We start from the raw sequence: 23,793 nt of genomic DNA, 5'->3' as shown, positions 1-23,793 counted from the left end.
GCGCGCGGGGCTGCGGTGTGTCTCACGGTGCGGGTGAAAGTGCGCTCGGGGACGCAGAACTCTTTCGTCCTAACCCCCGCAGGGTTTGTTTTTTTGTAAAGACAGCAGTGGAGTGGGGGGTGGGGGTCCAGGGACCCTGGGGCAGTTCAGGTGCCTGTAGGGTCGGGTGCAAATTCGGCAGCCCAAACTCCCTGCGCGCATCGCCTCGGGTGTGCAGGACGTTCGCTCTTTTGCAGGTCCGGATCCACGTTGAAACGGTTGGGAGTTCTTGTTTGCCTTGTGAATGGGAACCCGACTCTGTTTGTTTTAAAGCCCTTACTTTAGGAAGGCATTTGCTTTTAATTTAGTGCGTTTCAGTCTGCCGGGGAAGCCATTTTACACACCCATTCACCTCTTTCCTGCCCCTGGACAGGTGATCTCTTAACCTTTTCTCAACAGGCACAGCAGGCAGAATTGGCTTTTTGTTTGTTTTGTTTTTGTTTTTAGGTAGGCACTTTTAGGGTCTTATTTCCAAGGGGAGCAGTGGATTCTAGAGACCGTGAGGAAACCTGATGGAGTCTGTCCTAAGCCACCGGTTGGATGATTGTTGGCAACCCTAGACTGCACCAACTGAGTCGGATTCCTCTGCATTTTGAATTTTGTGACATGATGAGAGTTAGACCCGAGCTCCTTTGCAGTGAATAGCGCTGCAGCACGAGGAAATGCCTTAAAAAGGATAGTTAAAATCCAAGCACGGTAACGCACGCCTGTAATCCCAGCAACTCAGGAATCTGAGGCAGGAGGATCGCCAGTTCAAGAAAAGCCTCAGTAACTTAGTGATACCTTCAAAATAAAAAAAACTTAAGAGTTGTGGATGTAGCTTAGTGTGGAACGCCCCTGGGTTCTGTTCCCAATACTTGGGGAAAAGGGAGTCAAATGGCATTGTGGAACTTTTCAATGAGAATGCATTCTTATCTACTACAGCATGAGTCAGTATTTGTTGGCTCATAGGTAATACTTGGTCACTTTTTATATAAGGGACATTATGTGGAATTGTGTTATTTTCAGAGCCCCCACTCCCCACATGGTGCTCACTGTGCTGTTCATGGTTTCAGCTTTCCTTTAGTTCAGTGGCTAGCATAGCCATGCAGCAGAAATTTTTAGCTTTAAAAGCTTTCAAACTGATCTTTGGTCTGTGTAGGTTCTTACGGAGCAGTGTGAATGCAGATTAAGCTTCAGTGTATTGGCTTAACCCCGACTTTTCTAAAAACCAAGGAGTTATTTACAGACATTTAAAATCATAGTGAAAGGATGGTAAGTGGCTTCAAAACAGTTATTTTATTGATGATCAAGAAGACTATTTTATATAAGTGTCTAGTGTCCTCCTTGAAAATGTTCAAATCTGCAGACTTGCAAGTGCATCAGTGAATGTAATTTGTAAAATCTAGGGCACTGCATTAGGCAAATGTACTACATGATCTACAGGAAAGATAAATCTGCTTGAGCCCTGTTGTTGGCTATAATCCAACCAGACAGTATTGGTGTGATAAAAGGAGAGTACTCAGCATGCTTTGTCTGTTTGAGCATGCTCTTTGTGGGAAGTAGTAGTTGGTGTGTGTGCATTTACTTAGCATTTGAAAATATATGGCCTTTTGAAAGATAATTAGAAAGCTTTCCAGCAGATGTGTATAAGAATGCTGCTTTAGGTAAACGGGTAAGAAGCTTGCATTAAGAACAGGTAATCCATTGAAAGTCTTTTGCATTTCACAAAACAATTTTTGACTTTTTTAATACTTATTTTTTAGTTGTTGCTGGACACAATATCTTTATTTTATTTATTTATCTTTATGTGGTGCTGAGCATCCAACCCAGGGCCTCGCACGTGCTAGGCAAGCACTCTACCACTGAGCCACAATCCCAGCCCCGACTCCCCCCACCCCCCAACATATTGTTAAGACTGCCCTCTGGCTAGGGAGCAGGGCTACTGAAGAACACCACACCTTTCTACATCCTGCTCACCAGTCTTTACTCATTGACCAAATATCTCCCCTTGGGAAATATATTGCTCATTTTTAATTGGTCTTTGTCTCCTTATCATATTGATTTGTAGGAACTCTTTATTAATTTGGATACCAGTCCTCTGTTAAATGTTTTGTGAACATTTTCCCCAATATGTGGCTTTTAAAAGAATTTTTTTTTTTTAAGTTGTTGACAGACCTTTATTTATTTTACGTGGTGCTTAGAATCGAACCCAGTGCCTCACATGCCAGGGCAAGTGCTCTACCGCTGAGCCACAGCCACAGCCCAATATGTGGCTTCTTTATTCATTTTCATAATGGTATATTTCATATGGTATATTTAATGGAATGGAAGTTTTAAATTTTGCCTTAAATTCAGATTGTCAGTCGTTTTTCATGATTAGTATTTTTCCTTTATTTTATTTTATTTTTTTTGTGTGGGGGTTACTGGGGATTTAACGCTTTACTACTGAGCTATAATCCCAGCCCTTTTTAATTTTTATTTTGAGACAGGGTCTTGCTATATTGCAAAGACCTGGAACTTGTGATCATCCTGTCCCAGCCTCCTGAGTCACTGGGATTACAGGTGTGTGCCACTGTGCCCCACTATGGTTAATATTTTCTGTGTTCTAAGAAATCTCTACCCATACCAAGGTTATAAAGATACTCTTATGTTTTATTCTGGAAGCTTTCTTCAAAAAAAAAAAAACTTTAGCTTTTATATTTGTGATCTATTTCAGATTAATTTTGGGTGTGATGGGCAATAGGAACTTAAGTTGTTTTTTTTTTTAAGGCAAGTTTAAATATTTTCCTTATCTTGGTTGTAGTGATGGTTTCACGATATGTCTGTATCCATTTTTATATACATAATAAATCAAAACTTATTAAAACAAAAATAAAAGGCAATTTACCTAAGATGAAAAAGTTGATTATATAACTTAATAACTACTGACATCTTTTTTTTTTTTTTTTTTAGCCGTAGATGGACAGAATGTCTTTATTTTATTAATTTTTATGTGGTGCTGAGGATCCAACCCAGTGCCTCATACATGCTAGGCAAGCACTTTGCCACTGAGCTACAGCCCCAGCCCAACTACAGACATCTTTGAATAGACAAGTAAGATGCTTGTCTATTTTCACAGAGTGAAGAGCAACTGTCCCTGGTTTCCAGAGGCATCATGATTTTAAAGAAATACCTGTGGCTGATTGGTTGCTGTCTGGGGTTCCTCTCTTCTGTCACCAACAAAACTTAGTACAGTCAACCCTGTGTATCTGAGAGCTCTGCATCCGCACATTCAACCAACGGTCGGATTATTGACTATGTATAGGTTTTTTTTCCTTTCTCATAATGTCACTGTAGGGAGTTCAAGGGAGTATCTCTGGCTGAGGATTCCTCTACTGGAACCTTCTAAGCCTCTAACCTGGGTAGAAAAGAATTTAAGGAAGCTTCAGATTTTAACAAAGAGGAAGGTCTTTATTAGAATGTGAAAGGGGAAGGCCTACATTCTTTAGGGTGGGGTTGGGTGGGGGTGGTGTGCCTGGGAATTGTGGGGGTGAGGCTTGGGAGAAGTCCTGGGAATGACACCAGCTTGGTCAATGCAGTTCTTCAATCATGGATCTCAGTTTATGGAGGATAGTCCTCCCCAGGATCTTCAGGTTGGCATCTTGCCCTCTTTCTACAAATACCAGGGATTGGACCCAGGCGCTTCACCACTGAGCTGCATCCCTAGCCTTTTTATGTCTTATTTTGAGACTGGGTTTCACCAAGTTGCTGAGGCTGGCTTTGAACTGGCCAACCTCCTGCCATAGCCCTTGGAGCTGCTGGGATTACAGGCATGTGCCACCAGGTCCATCTTACAATAGATTTTTTTCTTAAAATATATCATCTTTGTTTAATCTGAAAGTAGTGAACACTGCACAAAGGCTTTAATCAAAAGAAGGCAATTTTCATATATGAGTGAATTTTCAGCAATTCTAAGATTTGTAGCTTTCTCAGAAGCTAGGGAGTGACTTTCTGGAGGAAAACTACGATTAGAGATTACTTTCCAGAGTGTCCCCTTCCCCTTTTTCTATCCCTTCAATAATCTTATATATTTATTTAGTTGTAGTTAGGCACAATACCTTTATTTTATTTATTTTTATATGGTGCTTAGGATCAAACCCAGGGCTTTGCATGTACTAGGCAAGCACGTTACCGCTGAGCCCCAGCCCCAGCCCCAATAAGCTTATTCTTATTCTGAAATACATGTCTGAAGATGCCTCCATATATCTTGAGGGCAGATCTCCACAGCACCTCAGTGTCTGCAGAGGCCCCAGCTCCGGATAACAGTGGGCCTTTTAGATTCATAACCCCAGCCGCACTTTCCTTCCCTTTTCTCTCCCTTTTCCCTGTTTATTTCTTCTATCTTGGTTATTTCCTAAACAATACAACTAGTATAACAACAATATATATCACATTTACATTGCATTAGCTCTTATAAGTAAACTAGCCAAGCTACAGTGTAAGGAAGATGTGCTAGATTCTACGCAAATACCGTGCCACTTGAGTGTCCCAGGATTCTGACATCCAAGGGGTGCCCCGAACCTTACTAATCCCCTGCAGATACTGAGGGTGAACTTCTCTAAATCTCAGTCCACTTTGATTATCTCCTTATTCTGTTCTGTTTTCTTGTAACCATTTTCCTGGTTTAGGCTCTCCTTAGCTCTTGCTTGGCTACTGTCCTATAATGACTGGCTTTCCTCTTTAAACATTAACCTATTAGTGATGGCACATCTTACCCCCTCCCACCCACCCCCTCCCCTTCCAGGCTGTCCTTTTAGATGGTTAGGCTTTAAACCCTGAAATTCTTTCTGATTTGATAAGCTTAAGTTTTTCTGTCCGTCCCTGAAGCAAACATTGGGGTCAGGGATATAGGCCTGGAATCTGCTGATGAATTTAAGTCTGAGATAGTCCTCTTCTCTTGAACAATAGATGAGGAGGAATGTGAACTGGGGGCGAGATTAGCTTTATCTGAAACAGCCAGCCTGAGAGCCAAGGGACAATTCATTTCTCAAAGAATCAGACAATTACTGGGAGGAGAGGAGAAAGTTTGGAAGACCATGAAAGTTGCCTGCTTAGGACACTCCTTAGGATAAAGTCAACATTTCTTAGGAATTTCTTTAAAAAAAAATATATATATATATATATTTAGTTGTATTTGGACTCAATGCCTTTATTTTATTTATATTAGTTGGATTCAATGCCTTTATTTTATTTATTTTTATGTGGTGCTGAGGATCGAACCCAGGGCCTCACATGTGCTAGGTGAACGCTCTACCGCTGAGCCCCAGCCCCAGCCCTAGGAATATTTTTTTTATTTAATTATTTTTCTTAAGAATATTTTTACCTTAGGATCTGATTTTCTCACTGCACACAAGGCATTCTTTTTCCTTTGTCCTTTCCTGTTTCACCATGTGGTACTGGTAGTTGGAAGTATTTTTCATTGACATCTGGGCTGAGTCCCCCTTTGCACACCTATCATCCTTTTTCATAATCGTGTGTTAGGAATTTAGTTCTCAGCAAATACATACTGAATGCCTCTTTGTGCCAAACACTCTTCTTAAAGTGTGTTGGTTTGCAAAGGATGAAAGAGGTCAGGATAGCTAGTCTCATTTGCTTTGTGACCTGGCCTTTCAGATCAGTTCACTTTGAATGCAGTTCACTTTGAAGGTGTGGCTGGCTTGTGTACCCAAGCCTGGTGGCTTCTCTTTGTATGCCTAGTGTTAACAGCTATTGATTTTGGTGTGGGTACAGAAGAGTGAAACTGATGTTTGTAGAGTGGTAGTTTTTAGTGGGTTTTCACGATTGTTCTTATTTAGACCTCAAAGCAACCTTGGGTCAAACAGGATAGGTGGTGATATGCTCATTTAAGATTAATAGTTTTTCCAGCTGTTTGATTCAATGAGTTGGCCCGTAATTCTGTCATAGGAGAAGAGATGTCTCCTGTCTAAGGAGTTCCCAGGGCTTATGGGGTTCTTGACATAGGTGATGGATCAGCATGAGCTGCACAAACGCATAGCCAGAGGTAGACACATCTTCAATGGGAGAATGCGGGCTGTCTCAAGAACAAGAATCCTTGCCATGGGTTGGGTCCAATATTTATATCAGGTGCAGGATTGGAGGTGGATCCAGTGTGGAGCTATGCAATTTTGCCCCAGTTTTCCTGTGCTTGTGTGTGTCTCATTGTACTAAGGCACAGCCCAAAGTTTGCAGCTATGTTTTCTGCATCTCAGTAGCTTGACTACATTTCAGTGGGTTGAGGGTGTTCCCTTTAAGATTCCATATTTCTCCTTATCCTAAATCCCTGTCTCAGTTCCAGGACAAAATATGGACTGTTTCATGGTACTTATAGTCCCTATTTAGGCCTAGTGTTTCCCCCACTATACTAGATTATAAAAGACTAAAACACCAGGATAGAGTTTGGATTCAGGGGCCAGAGTTGAAGGTCAGTGGTAGAGCGCTTGCCTAGCACGTGTGAGGCACTGGGTTCCATCCTTAGCACTACATAAAAATAAATAAATAAAGGTAAAATAAAGGGGCTGGGGATGTGGCTCAAGCGGTAGCGCGCTTGCCTGGCATGCGTGTGGCCCAGGTTCGATCCTCAGCACCACATACAAACAAAGATGTTGTGTCCACCGGGAAAAAAAAAAAAAAAAAAGGTAAAATAAAGGTGTTGTTCATTTACAATTAAAAACAAAAGATTTTATTTATTTGTTTATTTATTTTGGTGGTGCTGGGAATTGAACCCTGGGCCTTGTGGATGCAAGGCAAGCACTCTACCAACTGAGCTATATCCCCAGCCCAACAAAATATTTTTAAAAAGAGTTTGGATTTATGTATTTGGGTAGCGGGAATCATTGAGTCATTGAAGAATAATGAACAGGGGCGATATGATAAGCGCTTTTAAGGAAGATGGAAATGCAGGCTGTTTTAGATGGGTGGAAACCAGGTCAGGGTGTGTTATAATTGTCTAGATATGAAATATAGAGCAGATAACCTGTTCTTTCCAGCCCAGGTCTCCATTTGCTAATGGTGTGAATAACATAGATGGAGGTTTTTGTCGGTGAATGATGTGTCTCTTGTCACCCAGACTTTAACCATCTGATTTAAGGAGTGCACTCCATTTGGATAGTGAGGAATACTGGATTTTTAAAAAGTCCAGTTTCCTTCCTTCTTGCCCCTGCCACCTAGAATAAAGGCTCAAATGCCTTAAAATGTTGGCTGGTAGAAGTCTCCACTGCTCAGTCAGTAGTAGGTCTTGCTATTGGTTCCACAATTCTGAGAGGGAAAAGGACCCAGGCTTTGCAGTCAAAAACCATAATTAAAATAATTTGTAATTGTTACTTGGCTTTATTTTTGCACTGTAGAGTTGGGCATTGCCTCATTCTCTAAAATAAGGATTTATAGAATGGAAAGGGATGAAGAAAGCAGAACCAGAGAATAAAAAGCAAATTGATTGTTTCAAAATTACTCTCTAGTGAGGCTAGGCAGGAAAACTGTACAACAGGAAAGTAACTGGTGTCAGGTTTCTTCAGTTACCTTTCTTTGTGTAAAAGGATTAAAGTCCAGGGAACTTCATTATCTTGCCAATTGACACTGGCTGGTTTGGGAAATTTGGCTCTTTTAATCCTGATTTCTTGGAAGGCCAGATAAAGCAATTTAGATTCCATTTGGTGACCTGGAACTGAGCACGAGTGACTCCATTTTATTTCATTTTATTTTTTTGGGGTGCTAGGGATTGAACCCAGGGCCTTGTACATGCGAGGCAAGCACTCTACCAACTGAGTTGTATCTATATCCCATCTCTCCATTTTGATTTTCAGTGTTATGTGTGGGACCTAGCTAGTGCAGGAGTTCAAATCAAAACAATGACCTCCTGCAATTTATTTTTTTTGGGGGGTATCAGGGATTGAACCTGGGCACTCAACCACTGAGCCACATCCCCAGCCCTTTTTTGTATTTTATTTAGAGACAGGGTCTCACTGAGTTGCTTAGCACCTCTTTTGCTGAGGATGGCTTTGAACTTGTGGTCCTCTTGCCTTCTCTCTCTCTCTCTCTCTCTCTCTGCGAACATGCCTGGGAGTAGATTCAGGGGAGAATTCCATCCAATGAAGGTTGAGGGGGGGCTGCACTCCAAGGTCAGGGTCATTGATTGGGTCCCCGGGGTCAGTGGTCAGGCACACCCCCACACGGATGGGCTCTCTCACCAGGAAAGGGCCGGGAAAGCTCCGACACAGCCAAAGTGCCTCAGACCCTTAACGGGAGCCACCCAATCATGTGTCAGAAATGGCTTCCCACACCCTGCTGACCTCCTACAATTTTTATTAGCATTGGAAATATTATTTCAAATTATTAGTAAAAATAAGATTGAACTTTCTTTCCTTTTTAAACCAACTTTGAGATGCTGAAATTGCATGACTGGTTGGTTCCTTGGTGCTGAGGTGGTAAAGCACCCTTGGCACAGAATAGGTACTGATACCCTTGTTGGCCCAGAGCGGAGGGCTCAGGGCTGCAAACAAGGAGTTTTTACAGGTTGGAAAAAAAGAAACCACTAGACAAGTCTAGAGTATGGGCTGATCAAAATCGATTCTTCCTCCGGGTGCCCGTAAGGGTGCCTGTAAGGGTGCCTGTAATTCCAGCAGCTCGGGAGGCTGAGGCAGAGGGATCGCGAGTTCAAAGCCAGCCTCAGCAAAAGAGAGGAGGTGCTAAGTAACTCAATGAGACCCTGTTTCTAAAAAAGTACAAAATAGGGCTGGGGGCTGGGGATGTGGCTCAGTGGCTGAGTCCCCCCCCACCCCCAGTTCCCCCAGCAAAAAACAAAAAAAACCAAAAACCTGTCCTTCCTTAGTTGAACCTTCAGATAGGATGTTGTCAGTGTTCTGAAGTTGAATGCCTGGTTTTATCCAGACTGAATTCATAGTAAACTGGTATATAAAACTAGGATGCCAATTGGTTCATCTTCAGTGGGGAAATATAATTGTCATTGAGATGAATACTTCTATTTTTAGATCCTTGTATTTTTTTCCTTTAGAGGACACTAATTATGACTGTGGGATGATTTGAATACTTACTAACTTTTCATCTAGACAGCCTGGTGGATCTGTCAAGGGTCCTCTCTGGAGGCAGAAGACCCACCCCCTCTACTCTTGACCCTTCAGGCTCTTGATAACTAGTAGAAAAGAATTTAAGAACCCATTAGGTCCTTAAAGGGGAAGAGCTTTATTGAAAAGTGATAGGTGACAGTACACTCTGGGCTATCTCGAGACTGAGGTGCTTTTGGGATCTCAGGAGTGCTTTATCACTGCTCTACATCCCTTGACCTTTTTATTGTTTATTTTGAGACAGGGTCTTGACAATTGCCAAGGCTGGCCTCAAGTTTGTGATCCTCCCGCGACAGCCTCCAGTGTTGCTACAATTATAGGGGCATGCCCCCATGCCTGGCTTGGGCTCTTCTTTTTTTTGTTGTTGTTGATAGGGATTGAACCCACTGCCTTGTGCATGCGAGGCAAGCACTCTACTAGCTGAGCTATATCCCCAGCCCAGGGCTCTTTTTAAGGGAAACTTTGTGAGGGGTAGGCATAGTAATGCACATGGGAATAACACCAGTCTGGTGAACTCAGTTCTTTTTGGTCATGGATCACAAGTAGTTTATGGTGATCTGGTCTTCAGAATCTTGAGGTGACACAATCTCTTCTGTGTAAGTAACATTTGGAATGTACCCTTTATTATACGTTCCTTAAAATATTGTATCTATTCTAAAAGTACGTGCGTTAGTACATTGCGTAGGTTTACGAACAGTGCTCAGGGCAGTTCTCATGAGCAAGTGAATTTACAGTAACTTTAAGATTTACTAGCCTAGTGCAGTGTCATACACCTGTAATCTCAGCGATTTACACACCTCTCTTCCATTTATATGCCAGTAACCAAAAAGAAGGTGTAACTTAGCTACCAGGAAGACCAAGAGATGTTATAGTTTATTTAAAAATATATATATGTGTGTGTGTGTGTGTGTATTTATATTTTTTGATACTAAGGATTGAACCCCAGGGGTTCTCTACCATTGAGCTACATTTCCATTTTATTTTTTTGGTACTGGGCATTGAACTTAGGGGTACTTGACCACTGAACTACATTGCCAGCCCTGTTTTTGTATTTTATTTAGAGACGGGGTCTCACTGAGTTGCTTAGCACCTCTTTTGCTGAGGCTGGCTTTGAACTTGTGATCCTCCTGCCTCAGCCTCCCAAACTGCTGGGATTACAGGCATGAGTCACCACGCCCACACAATTTATTTTTTGATCCAGGATCTTCCTAAACTGCCCAGTCTGGTCTCAAAACTTGTGATCCTTCTGCCTCAGCCTCCTGAGTGGCTGGGATTAGAGGTATGTGCCACCGTGCCTGGCTGGATAGGCAGTTTATATCCGATAAGCCTAAACAGGAAACAGATGAGGGTGGGCATCAACTAGGCTGATCTCCTGTCTAAGGACAGCCTTATTTCTAAGCCTCTGAGGATCACTCTCTTGTCCATGAAGCTATATAACTACAGATTAAACCCAGGGGCGCTTAACCACTGAGCTACACCCCCATCCTTGAGTCTCACTGAGTTGCTTAGGGCCTCATTGAGTTGCTGAGGCTGCCTTTGAACTCCATCCTCCTGCCTCAACCTCCTCAGCCACTGGGGTTCCAGGTGTGCACCACCGCACCTGGCTTAGTTTGTTTCTTTGTTCTCTTCCTCCTTTCCTCATTCCTCTTCCCTCTTCCTTTTGCAGGTTTTACGGAAGACTTCCTGTGTGTTAGAAATTGTGCCAGGTGCTGGCAATACATAGAGTGTTGATTCAAAATAGACCCAGTCGTTGCCAGCATGGAATCTGTGGTGGAGCAGATGAAATAAATATTAATCAGTAATTCATATATTCTGGTAATAACACAAGTCACTAGGAACATAGCTGTCGTAAATGGTACAAAGAAGGATGTGTGGCACTCTGATAAGACATAAAAGAGGGTTTGAAGATAGAGGCCAGAGTGTTGATCTGACAGTATTTTTTTGGGGGGTGGGTACTGGGAATTAAACCCCAGTACCAAATGAAAAGTTAGTAAGTATTCAAATCATTCCACAGTCATAATTAGTGTCCTCTAAAGGAAAAAAAAAAAATACAGGCACTTTACCACTGAGCCTCAGCCTTTTTTTTTTAAACTTCGAGTCTCACTAAGTTGCTTAGTGCTAAATTGCTGAGGCTGGCCTAGAACTTGTGATTCTCTTGCCTCAGCCTCCAGTGTTGCTGGGATTACAGCTCTCTGACAGTGTGTCTTCAACTGGAAAAAAATAGTCAACTTATTAACACTGATTACTAATATATGAGGACTTACTTAATTGTTTTTTTTTTGTTGTTGCTGTGTTTCAGATAGACTTGATTTTTTTTCTTATCCATTTTTTGTTCCTATTTTCTATATTGGAAATCACACTCAAATAGTAGAAATACTTGAGTGGTTCATTTGTGATTCTTTTCCCCCCAATACTGGATTGAACCCAGGACCTCACACATGCTAGGCAAGTGCTCTACTGCTGAGCTACCTTCCCAGCCCTCACTCCAGAGGTTTTTAATATGTACACTTATCAAAAGTCCAGAGTTACTATTTTTGCCTTTCATTTGAGTAATACAAGTTCTCTAACTCCAGTCATTTATATCTTATGTTTTTTGTGTCCTCCTATCTATCTATCTATCTATCTATCTATCTATCTATCTATCTATCTATCTATCTATTTATTTAGTGGTACTTGGGATTAAATCCAGGTGTGCTACATCCCCAGCCCTTTTTTATTTTGAGACAGGGTTTCACTAAATTGTAGACACTGGCATTGAATTTGTAATCCTCCTGCCTCAGCCTCCCAGATAGCTTGATTACAGGTGTGTGCCATATTCGCAGCCCTGTCTTTTTAAAAAGTTTCTCTAAACATTGACAGTACAATGTTTAAAATCATACACATATTTATATTTTTCTTTGTCCAATATTGTCTTATTTTACAGTTGCTATAATTTTTTATTTAAAAAAATGGATACTTTGGGGCTGGAGCTCAGTGGCAGAGCGCTTGCCTAGCATGCGTGAGGCACTGGGTTCAATCCTCAAAACCACATAAAAATAAAAAAATAAGATAAAGGTATTCTGTTCATCTACAACTACACACACACAAAGAAAAGGATACTTGAACCCCCAAGACAATGAATCTCTGTGGTCCGTCATTCTGTTTTACACTGCAGACCTGCTGTCTATGATTACTGTCCTATTAGAAGTACTTCAGGGGCTGGGGATGTGGCTCAAGCGGTAGTGCGCTCGCCTGGCATGCGTGCGGCCCGGGTTCGATCCTCAGCACCACATACCAACAAAGATGTTGTGTCCGCCAAGAACTAAAAAATAAATATTAAAATTCTCTCTCTCAAAAAAAAAAAAAGTTAAAAAAAAAGAAGTACTTCAGATTTCCTTTAGTGAGTATCTGTAAATGGTTAATTTTCAAATTTTTTTAGTTGTACACAGTACCTTTATTTTATTTTATGGGGTGCTGAAGATCGAACCTGCTCTACCGCTGAGCCACAACCCCAGCCCTAGTGTAAGTGGTGAATTCTGATAGTTCTTTGGAAATGTTTTTATTTGACCCTTATTCTTGAAAGATATTTTTTGCCGGATATCCAAATCTAAGTTGACAGGTTTTGTCTCTTAGTACACTGAAGCTGTCCTGCTGTCTTTTGACCTCTGTTTTGGTGCTGAGAATCCAGCTGTCAGTCTGACTGGATATTTGATTCCTGCTGATGGGGATGGGTCTTATTGTTCTGCCTTCCTTAAGCTCTGGTCATGCTGAAGCTACTGGTCTGTAGAGCACACTTCGGGTAGCAGTGGTTTAACAGACACATACATTACTGATGCAAAACTCCTTTTCTTAGAATCATTCCTTTAAGTAAAATAAAAGTATACATATGTGGAGTATAACTTATTTAAAAAAAATTCCTTTATAGTTAAAACTTGGTTAGTTTTTATTCCTTCAAAATGTATTGAACAAAAATCTTAATATTCTGAAATCCATATGAAAGTAAGAATAGAATCTTAAAAAGATTTTTCCAAATTTATTTATTTATTTATTTATTTATTTATTTATTTATTTATTTATTTTTTAAAGAGAGAGTGAGAGAGGGGAGAGAGAGAGAGAATTTTTTAATATTTATTTCTTAGTTCTCGGCGGACACAACATTTTTGTTGGTATGTGGTGCTGAGGATCGAACCCGGGCCGCACGCATGCCAGACGAGCGCGCTACCGCCTGAGCCACATTCCCAGCCCCAGATTTTTCCAAATTTATATTAGCAACAGATACTTTACTAGATAATCTTTTCAATAGTTTGCTTTGAGAACAACTAAGAACAAAAACCATAGATTTTTAAAGTAATCTGATAGTGTTTTTTGTAGAATAACATCAAATATTGACATTATCTTGAAAAATGTTCCATTACCTAGATTCATAGTGATGAATATTTGGAAAGGAAAAGGCATATTCTACAGTTCAGCATTATGATTACAAAACATTTCTTTGTCTAAGAGGTGGTTGGAATATATATATATATTTGTGTTTGATATAGTTTGGTGATTAAGACTTTTCAAAAAAAGTTAATAGTCAAGATGGCTTTTTCTTTCAATTCTAGAAAGATGTTTCCATCTTTGACTTTAATTTTAAAATTTGTTTTTGGATGGGTTGAAAGTGTTGCCATTAGAAAATTTAACTGTAAAGCACAGTTTAATAACAGGGTTTTCTTTGGGGGGGGGTTCATTATCACTGAGCTGCATCCCCAACCCTTGTTATTTTATTTTGAATCAGGGTCTCACAAAATTACCTGGCTTCTCTAGAACTTGTGATCCTCCTGTCTCAGTCTCCAGAGTGGCTGGGATTACTGGTGTGCACTGCTGCGCCCAGCATACCCTGTTATTTTTTTCTGTGTGTGTGTGTGTGTGGGGGTACCAGATTGAACTCAGAGGCACTCAATGACTGAGCCACATCCCCAGCCCTATTTTGTATTTTATTTACAGACAGGGTCTCATCTAGTAATTTAGTGCCTTGCTTTTGCTGGGTCTGGCTTTGAACTTGTGATCCTCCTGCCTCAGCCTCCCCAGCCACTGAGATAACAGACATGTGCTACTGCGCCTGGCCTACAGTACTATTCTTTTTTTTTTTTTAAATAATATTTAAAATGTCAGTAGATACTTATTTACTTATTTATATGCAGTGCTGAGAATCCAGTGCCTCACACATGCTAGGAAAGTGTTCTACCACTGAGCTACAACTCCAGCACTACAGCCCTGTTCTTGAATGGAATAAAAAATTTATAATTGGTTAAGCCTGTTACTTTCTCTCTTTACTTTCATTCTGTTTTATGAGTTTCGCTTTTGTCTTTGGTGAACAGCTTATAGAAAGAAAGCACTCTTAACATGTATGTTAAAACTAATTAGGGGGATTGGGAGGTGTAGCTCAGTGATAGAGCACTTGCCTAGCATGTGTGAAGCAGTGGGTTCGATCCTCAACACCATATAAAAATAAATAAAGATATTGTGAGCATCTGCAACTAAAAAATATTAAAAATAAAAAAACTAAACAGGGAGTAAAAAAATATGACTTCAGTGTTTGAAAGCATATTTTATGCTAATCCAAGTTGTTGCAGTAGGCTGCTACAAATAGGGCCTCACCAACCTCCTGGGAACAGTGTGTTAGAACACACAGAACACCTTGTTTGTAGCACCAAAAAATTAATTTGGCCATTTTGTACTCCCTGTTTTTTTCTACATCCTCTGAATCTCCGAGTACTTCATATTTTTATGTACAGAGCTTAGCTCTTCATTGCCCATCCCCCAAACTAGGCTCTGAGCTGGGTCTGCCTCTTTCTATTCAGAAATTCAAAATGTTCTCTCACACTTGACTCCCACATCCTGCACTCCTGAGTCTCCCACTTACTCTTTGGATAGCCTTGCTGTTGCCTCTGCAAGGGGACCATCCTTTGCCTTTGTCCACTGTCTAGACACCTTTCTCATTAATTAACATGGACCTGTGTTCAGAGTATATAATGGCGTCCTGGCCTGAATGAAGACCAGAACCCAGCCACATCCATTCAGAGAAACTGGGATTGCTTCTGCTGCGGTGGCAGGCTGGTTTCATTTTATACACCAACTTACTGAGAAACTGAGAGTGGCTGCCTGGAACACTCCCTTGAGAAGAATTCTGAAGCCTACTGCCAGAGATCAGTTAGCAGAGTTGGCCAGGGCTTGTGAATGGGGTGTGGTGGCTTCTTGGAAGAAAGTGTATTACTGGGAAGAGCGTATTTCACACTTGTGATCAGAGTCACCATTTGAGTCTCATTGTGTTCAGGTTTCCTCTGGAGTTAGTGCCCAAATGGTGTAAATAGTAACCCCACTTCATATGGAGGCTCAGCTGCTTAAGTATGGCTTTTTTGGAGGTGGGTACCAGTGATTGAACTTAGGGGCACTTGGCCAATGAGCCACATCCCAGCCCAATTTTCTGTTTTATTTAGAGACAGAGTCTCACTGAGTTGCTTAGGGTCTCTTGCTGAGGCTGGCTTTGAACTCCAAGCTGCCAGGATTATAAGCATGAGCCGCTCTGCCTGGCAGTTTGAAACATTAGTGCCATTATTATCCAGCTCAGAGGACCATTTTCATGTTTGTGTTTCTTGGAGTTTTTCTTAACAGTTCTTAGTCACTTCGTCTGATACCTTAAAATTTGCCATGACTTTTGTCTCGAGATTTCCAAGTCTGTTACTTTCTGGTGTTAATCATGTCACCTTCCTGTAAATTCTTTCAACCACACACCACCACCCTTCGCTGCTAGTGTAGCAGAGTTCATTTTCACTCTGAATGGAGCTTCAAGTTTATTTGATTCTTTACCCCAGTAGGATAATGGGCTACCTTGGGGTTTGCCATAATATATATGTGATGATTAGCATAATCTCTGGCATATGTTGTTGCTTAATCATGTGTGCATAGTTGAAGGAATGAGTTAAATAAATGTTACAGCATTTATTTTACATTTTACTTGGCAGGTGAAGTGTGTTTTTCCCAGCGAACTACTAATCCTTACGGGCAGGGATCATATCTTAATCATCTCCATATAACCCAGTTTCCAGTGGAGAGTTCAGCACAGAGTTGGAGTTAATTTAGTTAATTTCTTAGGCAAATAAGATTAGGTAAATCCAGCCCCACCCCCACCCCTGCCCAAATACCATGATTGAGTTGAAATAGCAACAAACAGGAGTATGTTGAGGGCTTTATTTTCTTATTCCAAATGTATTTTGAGAGTTCTAAAGTTTAGATTTTTTGTGTGGGGGGGTACATGGTACTGATGTTTGAACACAGGGTACTTTACCACTGAGCTACATCTTCAGCTCTTTTTATTTTTTGAGACAGGTCTCACTAAGTTGCTGAGGCTGATCTTAGACTTTTGATCCTTCTGCGTCATCAGAGTCACTGGGATCATAGGCATGTGCCTGACTTGTGGAGAGAGAGAGAGAGAGAGAGAGAGAGAGAGAATTTTTAATATTTATTTTTTAGTTCTCGGCGGACACAACATCTTTGTTGGTATGTGGTGCTGAGGTTCGAACCCGGGCCGCACGCATGCCAGGCGAGCGCGCTACCGCTTGAGCCACATCCCCAGCCCGTGAATATTTTCTTATCATTAACTTATTTTTAAAAAATAATTTTTAGTTGTAGATGGACACAATATTTTTATTTTTTATGTGGTGCTAGGGATCGAACCAAGTGCCTCGAACTTGCAAGGCAAGTGCTCTGCCACTGAGCTACAGCCCTAGCCTCTCATTAACCTTTTTAAAAATATGATTTTAATGCTTGCAAAGGAGTCTGATACTTGCTGTAATGTTATTTAGCCATTCTACTTTCAAGTTTTCATTATTATAAAAGTTTGTGGTGATTGTTTTTTGGATTCAACTTTCTGTGTTAATTACTATCTCCATGGGTTTGAGTGTTCTTAAGGTTCTTTTTTTTTTTTTTGAGAGAGAGAGAGAGAGAGAATTTTTAATGTTTTATTGTTTAGTTCTCGGCGGACACAACATCCTTGTTGGCATGTGGTGCTGAGGATCAAACCCGGGCCGCACACATGTCAGGCGAGCGTGCTACCACTTGAGCCACATCCCCAACCCCGTTCTTAAGGTTCTTTTTAAAAATTTTTTATTTAATTTATTTTTTAATTTTTATGTGGTGTTGAGGATCGAGCCCAGTGCCTCACATGGGCGAGGCAGGCGCTCTACCACTGAGCAGCCCCAGCTCCTCCTCAAGGGTCTTTTGTGGAGGCTTTAAAAAAAAAAGTACCAACCAACCATTCCTCTTTCAAGCCGCAAATCTCTCTTCATTTTGGAACTGATACATGATTTAAGGGTGAAAGCTCTTTTGGATCCCTGGGAGAACATACCCCTTAAGTAATTGGATAGAAGTTGAATTTATTTACATGTGGAAGTAATCATTGTCAAGAACAAGGAAAAATATGTGACACCCCAGGAACAGTTTGTACACGACATGTCAAAACAGACAAAGGAAACCAAATGCATGTGAGCAGTAACTGAAGGAGGGCTGAACGTGCCCTCTCCTGTCTTCTGTATTGAGATTAACTGTGGTCATTACGTAACTGCTCCTGGCCATCTTCCTGGTTCTCATTTGTGGTGCTATTTCATTCTTGGTCAAAATTGATGATTGGGTGATTTCTCTTTTCTCCTTTTGGGAAATTCTCCTTACCCAATGTTCTTTAACTTGTATTTGAACTTTACCATCTGACCGCGTTGCTATGATTAGCCCCACCCCCAGGTCCTCATGGGTCATTCCCCAGAATCCGCTTTATCCTTGATGTGCCAAATTCCCATCCAACTATTGAGGTTTTACATAATAACACAGTAAAGACTCAGCACCACAGATCTTCTGTTTGGAAAATCCCTCCTTCTGATTAAAGAGCGCAGGGGTGAGTCATTCGTAGAGGGGAAGATCTTACCATCTTTCTTTGGGGGTTCTCTCTCTGTCTCCTTTATTTGGATACCTCACAAAATGCAGGGGCAACTTTAAGAGCCTTGGCCCCAGGACCCATGGTAGCTGTGAACATCAAAAAGGCCGCAAGGCTGAGATTGGGGGGTGGATATGATTATTCCAAGTAAAGCTGGGCAGAGTCAGGCATGGGCACCAGGATCTCCTCAGGGAGAGGACACACAGTAGCCAGAACTCTGTTGTCAGACTAGGGTGGAAGCTACAGAGACTAAGTGGGAAAAGCAGAAATGTTCCAAGCAGTCACAGCTCCGCATGAGTACCTGAGCTGGATAATGAGAGGCGGTCAGAGGACAGGTAGAGCAGCCAACAGCTTGATTATATGGCTATCCCTCAGGTAGGCACTGGACAGTGAATCTAAAATCAACCTTCTCGTAGTCCCCCTAGCAACCTTCCTGATTTCTGTTAATGACAAGACAACTTCTGGCTTCCAGGCTTCTCAGAGTCTTGTTGGCTTCCCTTATCCTTCATCTTTGCATCTGGTCAGTTATGCATCTCTGTAGATTCTGCCTCCATGTGGCAAGCCTTGGGGTCCCAACCTTGGCTCTGCCACGCAGGGACCCAAGGTCAAGGTACTTAACTTCTCCAGCTAACATGGGAGATAAGTCTCATAGGGCTGTCTTACAGGGTTGTCGGGGAAGTATAGATGAAGTGGATAAGATTATCACCTCTCAACAGCAGTCTCCAGAGTCCCTTCCTTCCTTTTAGGTTCCCCACCGCTGTCAGTTTTAGCTTCCTAACCACATAGTTATGATACATCACGTCCCACCTCAAAGGCTTTACGTTATCTGAGGAGCTAATAGAACAAAGTTCCCCATCCCTATCCCTGTTTTGAGGGCTCCTTACTATCTGGCCCCCATCCTGCACCTCTAGCTTCTTCTGCTAAGAGTTTCCTTCATGGACCCCTTACCCCCACCCCACCCCACCATGCTCCAGCCAAACTGAGCTAGCTTGCTCTTTTCAGTCCCTCCTTCCTACCATGTCCTCTCTCATGCTTGGAACTGTTCTTTTCCAAATCCTGCTGGTCATTCCAGTCCCTGCTTAAGTACTGCCATCTCCTTTACAATTTTCTGTCACCTGCCTCAGCTCCAGGTTTCTGAATTATCTTTCTCCTTGAGCTTTAATTCTTTCTCTGAACTCTTGTCATGCTTACTCTTTTTTACGCTTTGTGTTATTTGGGTACACGACTTTTTCACCTCTTATTCTGAGTCCTTGGAGTTCTTCCTAAGCACTTAGCAAAGTACCTGATATGTTGTAGGCAGTTAGCGACTGTCGGGATGAGGAAGCCTGATTAAGAGGTGACAGATTTCCTTGGAACTGAAAGGACAGGAAAGCAGCTGCTAGATCTGGAAAACAGGTGAGTTTCCTGATGCCAGACAAGAGCTATTACGGTTCTTGTTGGGTTCTTGTTGCAGTGTGCGCGCGACAGGCAGTCACTGTCATTAGGTGTTTTACATATGTTCACTCCTTCCCTCTAGGCAGAGGACATTCTTCCCTTACTACACTTAGAGTGAAATCCAAATTCTTCAGTGGCCCTTACAGGATTCTTCAAGTGGCCCTCTGTTTCCTTAGCCAGGCTCAGCATGGCACTAACTCTTCTCCTCTTCTTCATCATCTTTTTTTTTTTTTTTTGTACTTGATATTGAACTCAGTGAGCCCACCCCCTGCTTTTTGATATTTTGTTTAGAGACAGGATTTTGCTGAGTTGCTTAGGGCCTTGCTAAGTTGCGGAGGCTGGCTTTGATCTCTCTTGTCCTCCTGCCTCAGCCTCCCGTCCAGCTCTTGTCTTTTTTTCTTGCCTTCCCTCCTCCACCCCTCCTTTAAATTTCACCCATGAATCCCACATTTGTGTTTTCCAAGGCACATTCCTATGAAATTTCATTGGATCTTACTTTCCATTGTCTTTCATAAGAGAATAGAGGGAATGAAATGCCAAGAAAACCTGACACTTTATCAAGTAACATCTTTGCGCACCACAGTGATGTCCACTGTAGGACTCACCTGTGCATGTTCAGAACAGTTTTCTTTTTTCTCTTTTGGTACCAGAGATTGAACTCAGTGGTTTTTCTTTTGAGACAAAGTATCACTAAGTTTCCGAGGCTGGCTTTGAACTCGGCAGTCCTCCTGCCTCAGCCTACAAAGTTGCTGGGATCACATTTACGTGTCACCGTATCCAGCCTGAAGTTTTCTTCAAGTAGTTTGCTAATCATACTCTGTTCAGAGTGTGTTAAGAGGTGTTTGTTGTCTGTCTTTGGAGAGAAACAAAATGTGCAATTTTAATAACTACTGTGGGAAGGGTGACTGGGTGACTGTTGTATATTTTTAAAAAGTTTAACCACATGCTTGTTTTGTGTCTTTTTAAAGTAATTATACATATGTGTACTCTGGGGAGTTGCTATTTTTATTACTATAATTTTTTTTCAAAAACAATCAGTTTGGTGCCATGGAGCATGCCTGTAATCCTAGTGGCTTGGGAGGCTGAGGCAGGAGGATCATGAGTTCAAATCCAGCCTCAGCAATAGTGAGGCGCTAAGCAACTTAGTGAGACCTTATCTCTAAATAAAAAATACAAAATAGGTCTGGGAATGTGGCTCAGTGGTTGAGTGCCCCTGGAAAATGAAGGGAAAAAACTCCAAATACCCGTAATAATAGCCATTTGGGATTGCCATTTTAAAATAGGTTTTTACCAAGTAACCTCATTCTCCAAATCAACCTCTTCTGGGATGGGGTGTTTCCAAATATGCACCTTTAGTTAATGTTGTTAATAAACAGCTCTTTCTCTGTGTATGAAGGTTATTCACTTTACTCCATGACTAAAGTTTATGGATCATAAGTTTCTAAACTTAAAGAAAAACAACCAGTTTCAGTCAGTTCCTTGCTTAATTTCTAGAATACTTCTCCCAGAGCCCCATAGAAGTTGGTACACTTGAGTCTTTCTCAGCAAGGACAGTTAGGAAAAATAAAGGAAATAGAAATACAGAGGTCGAGTGGGCAGGAGTTTGCAATTGGTTGGATGTGGGGGATGAAGATGGTGAGCTCAAAGATACATCAGCTTGCAAGGCATGAATGGGAGACTTTCTAAGAGGTTCAGTTTTGGAATTGAAATTACTGGAGTCAAATCCTGTCTCTGCAATTTGTTAGCTGCAATTTGTTGGTTTGGGCAATGTTCTTAACCTCAGCCTCAGTTTTCTCTATTCCTACAAAATAGGAATCACTTATTTTGTTCTTGGTTTTTTTTGGCCATATTGGGGTTGAATTCTATGCTAGGCAAGTACTCTACCGCTGAGCTACATCCCCAGTCCCCCTCCCTTTTTATAAGAGAGAGAATTTTTAATATTTATTTTTTAGTTTTCGGCAGACACAACATCTTTGTTGGTATGTGGTGCTGAGGATCGAACCCGGTCCGCACGCATGCCAGGTCAGCGCACTACCGCTTGAGCCACATCCCCAGCTCTATCCCCCCAGCCCTTTTTTTTTTTTTTAAAGAGAGAGAGAGAGAGGAGAGAGAGAGAGAGAGAGAATTTTTAATATTTATTTTTTAGTTATTGGTGGACACAACATCTTTGTTTGTATGTGGTGCTGAGGATCGAACCCGGGCCGCACGCATGCCTGGCGAGCGCGCTACCACTTGAGCCACATCCCCAGCCCCCCCCCCAGCCCTTTTAATTTTATTTCAGACAGGGTCTCACCAAGTTGCCCAGGCTGACCTCAAACTTGGGATCCTCCTGCCTCAGCCTTTTGAGTACTTGGGATTTCAGGTGTGCCTGGTTTAGCACCTACCTCATTTAGTTATTGTAGGGCTTAAGAGTGAGAATCCTCATACTGTGCTTAGCATGGTGCCTGAGTATTGTCCATTTTCAGTTATTAATGGTGATACTGTAGAGAATAGAGAAAAGGAGGAGCAGAGCAGGGAGAGCTTAAGGAATGAAGAGGATTTCTACTGGACAAGCTGAGGGCAGTATACTCTGCAAAATCCAGAAGATGGAGATGTGGGCCTGCCCTAGACAGTAGCTTTCCATTTGTTCTCTGAAAGTTTCCTGGAAGGTCTCACAGCTCCCATGGTTTGATCCTGTGAAAAATGATCACCTGAAAAAGCTTGGGTTGAGCGCGCTTGACTGACTGCAGAGTTTTTGTGTTTTTAGCCGCTGTTGTCTCTCTGGTACTGGGCCCAGGGGTAGGGTGGGGCGAACCAGGTAAGCCCACCTGTCATCTGGGCATCAACCTTGTTGCCCTTGTCTGTGTCCACACTGAAAGGTGCTCCTGTCTTGGGGACCCATGTCAGCTCCCTCAACAGCAAAGCCTAGTGTGGAGAGTAAAGCCGCTGTGAAATTAAACTCCATATGGTTCCTCTAGGTTTTATTATTTATTTATTTTTTCTTATTTCAGATCATCAATGCGGTGGTACTGTTGATTTTACTCAGCGCCCTGGCTGATCCAGATCAGTACCATTTTTCAAGTACTGAACTAGGAGGGGACTTTGAGTTCATGGATGACGCCAGTAAGTACATCAGATAACAATTGTAGTTATTTTGGGATTTACAAGGGCAGGGAAGCCAGCTGCGTGTCCTTCCTATTAGGTAACAAATATTGATTCACAGGCCCCCTTGAGCTGATACTTGAGCTCTCTTTTCCTTTTTAAAAATGAAGTCAGTGGAATAGTTTTTGTGCTGCCCATGTTTTATCTTTGCTCTGAATTACTTTATCCATTTTTTAAAAAGTTATTATTTTGTTACAGGCTTTTTATGTGGCCTTTTGACCGATTTTAGGAGAAGGAATCAATGGCAGGAAGGAAGATTAAATGAAGTATGGGTATCTCATTGTGCATTTCGGTATTTACCTCTCTTCCAGGAAATGATGATGTTCCATTCTAGAAAGTCTGTTGCTCTTTATTTGTTGAATTTGAGGCCTCTTTCCAGCAAATGGGCTGTGGGTGTGGGGAAAGTGGGGAGGAGGCACCAGCTCCCAGGCATCTGCAGCCTGAGCATTGAACACGGTAGTCATGCTGCATTCCAGCTGAGGGGCAAAGCTGTGCAGAATGCTAGACAGAAGATTGGGCACAAGTGTTTACATCATTTGGCTTTGAAAAATTCATGTGAGGGCTGAGGATGTGGCTCAAGCGGTGGCGCACTTGCCTGGCATACTTGCGGCCCAGGTTCGATCCTCAGCACCACATACAAACAAAGATGTTGTGTCTGCCGAAAAACTGAAAAATAAATATTAAAAAAAAATTCTCTCTCTCTCTCTCTCTCTCAAAAAAATTAAAAAAAAAAAAGAAAGAAAAATTCATGTGAGTTGGAAGAAGTGGCTGGAAGGCAAATTAAGGAGGAGAGAGTGTGGCCCAAGGTACAAAGATACAATTTAAGAAGAGAACAGGAACATTTGAAAGATAGGATTGTGGATTTTATTCTTAGAATGAGAAAAAGCTATTCAGTGCTTTTGGTAAATGCATAAAATGATATGTATCTTAAGTCCTTTTTTTTTTTTTTTTTCTGAGAGTGCATTTAGAGACTGACTGCAAGCACAGAGCCTGGGAGTTTGGTTTTGGGGCCATTTTTACAGTCTAGATGGCACTGGAGATGGAGAGACAGAAGTTGGTGGTCTGGGCAATAAGAGAAAGGGAAAGATCAAAGATGATTCAGTCTCCAGATTGACAAGATGACTGTTAGTCTTTAGA

At 41.7% G+C, this 23,793-nt stretch overlaps 1 protein-coding gene across 1 annotated transcript in view; it reads left to right on the top strand.

Moving 5' to 3' along the window:
- Laptm4b (lysosomal protein transmembrane 4 beta) overlaps positions 1–23,793 on the top strand; it is a 64,208-nt gene that overhangs the window by 673 nt on the left and 39,742 nt on the right. Inside the window, exon 2 of the mRNA XM_005316317.5 lies at positions 22,506–22,617. Within this exon, the coding sequence (XP_005316374.1) occupies positions 22,506–22,617 (112 nt within the window). The remainder of the gene's footprint in view (positions 1–22,505; positions 22,618–23,793) is intronic.

Source organism: Ictidomys tridecemlineatus, chromosome 7, assembly GCF_052094955.1.
Source record: "Ictidomys tridecemlineatus isolate mIctTri1 chromosome 7, mIctTri1.hap1, whole genome shotgun sequence".
NCBI classification, from domain to species: domain Eukaryota; kingdom Metazoa; phylum Chordata; class Mammalia; order Rodentia; family Sciuridae; genus Ictidomys; species Ictidomys tridecemlineatus.
This window is presented reverse-complemented; position numbering and strand designations above follow the sequence as displayed.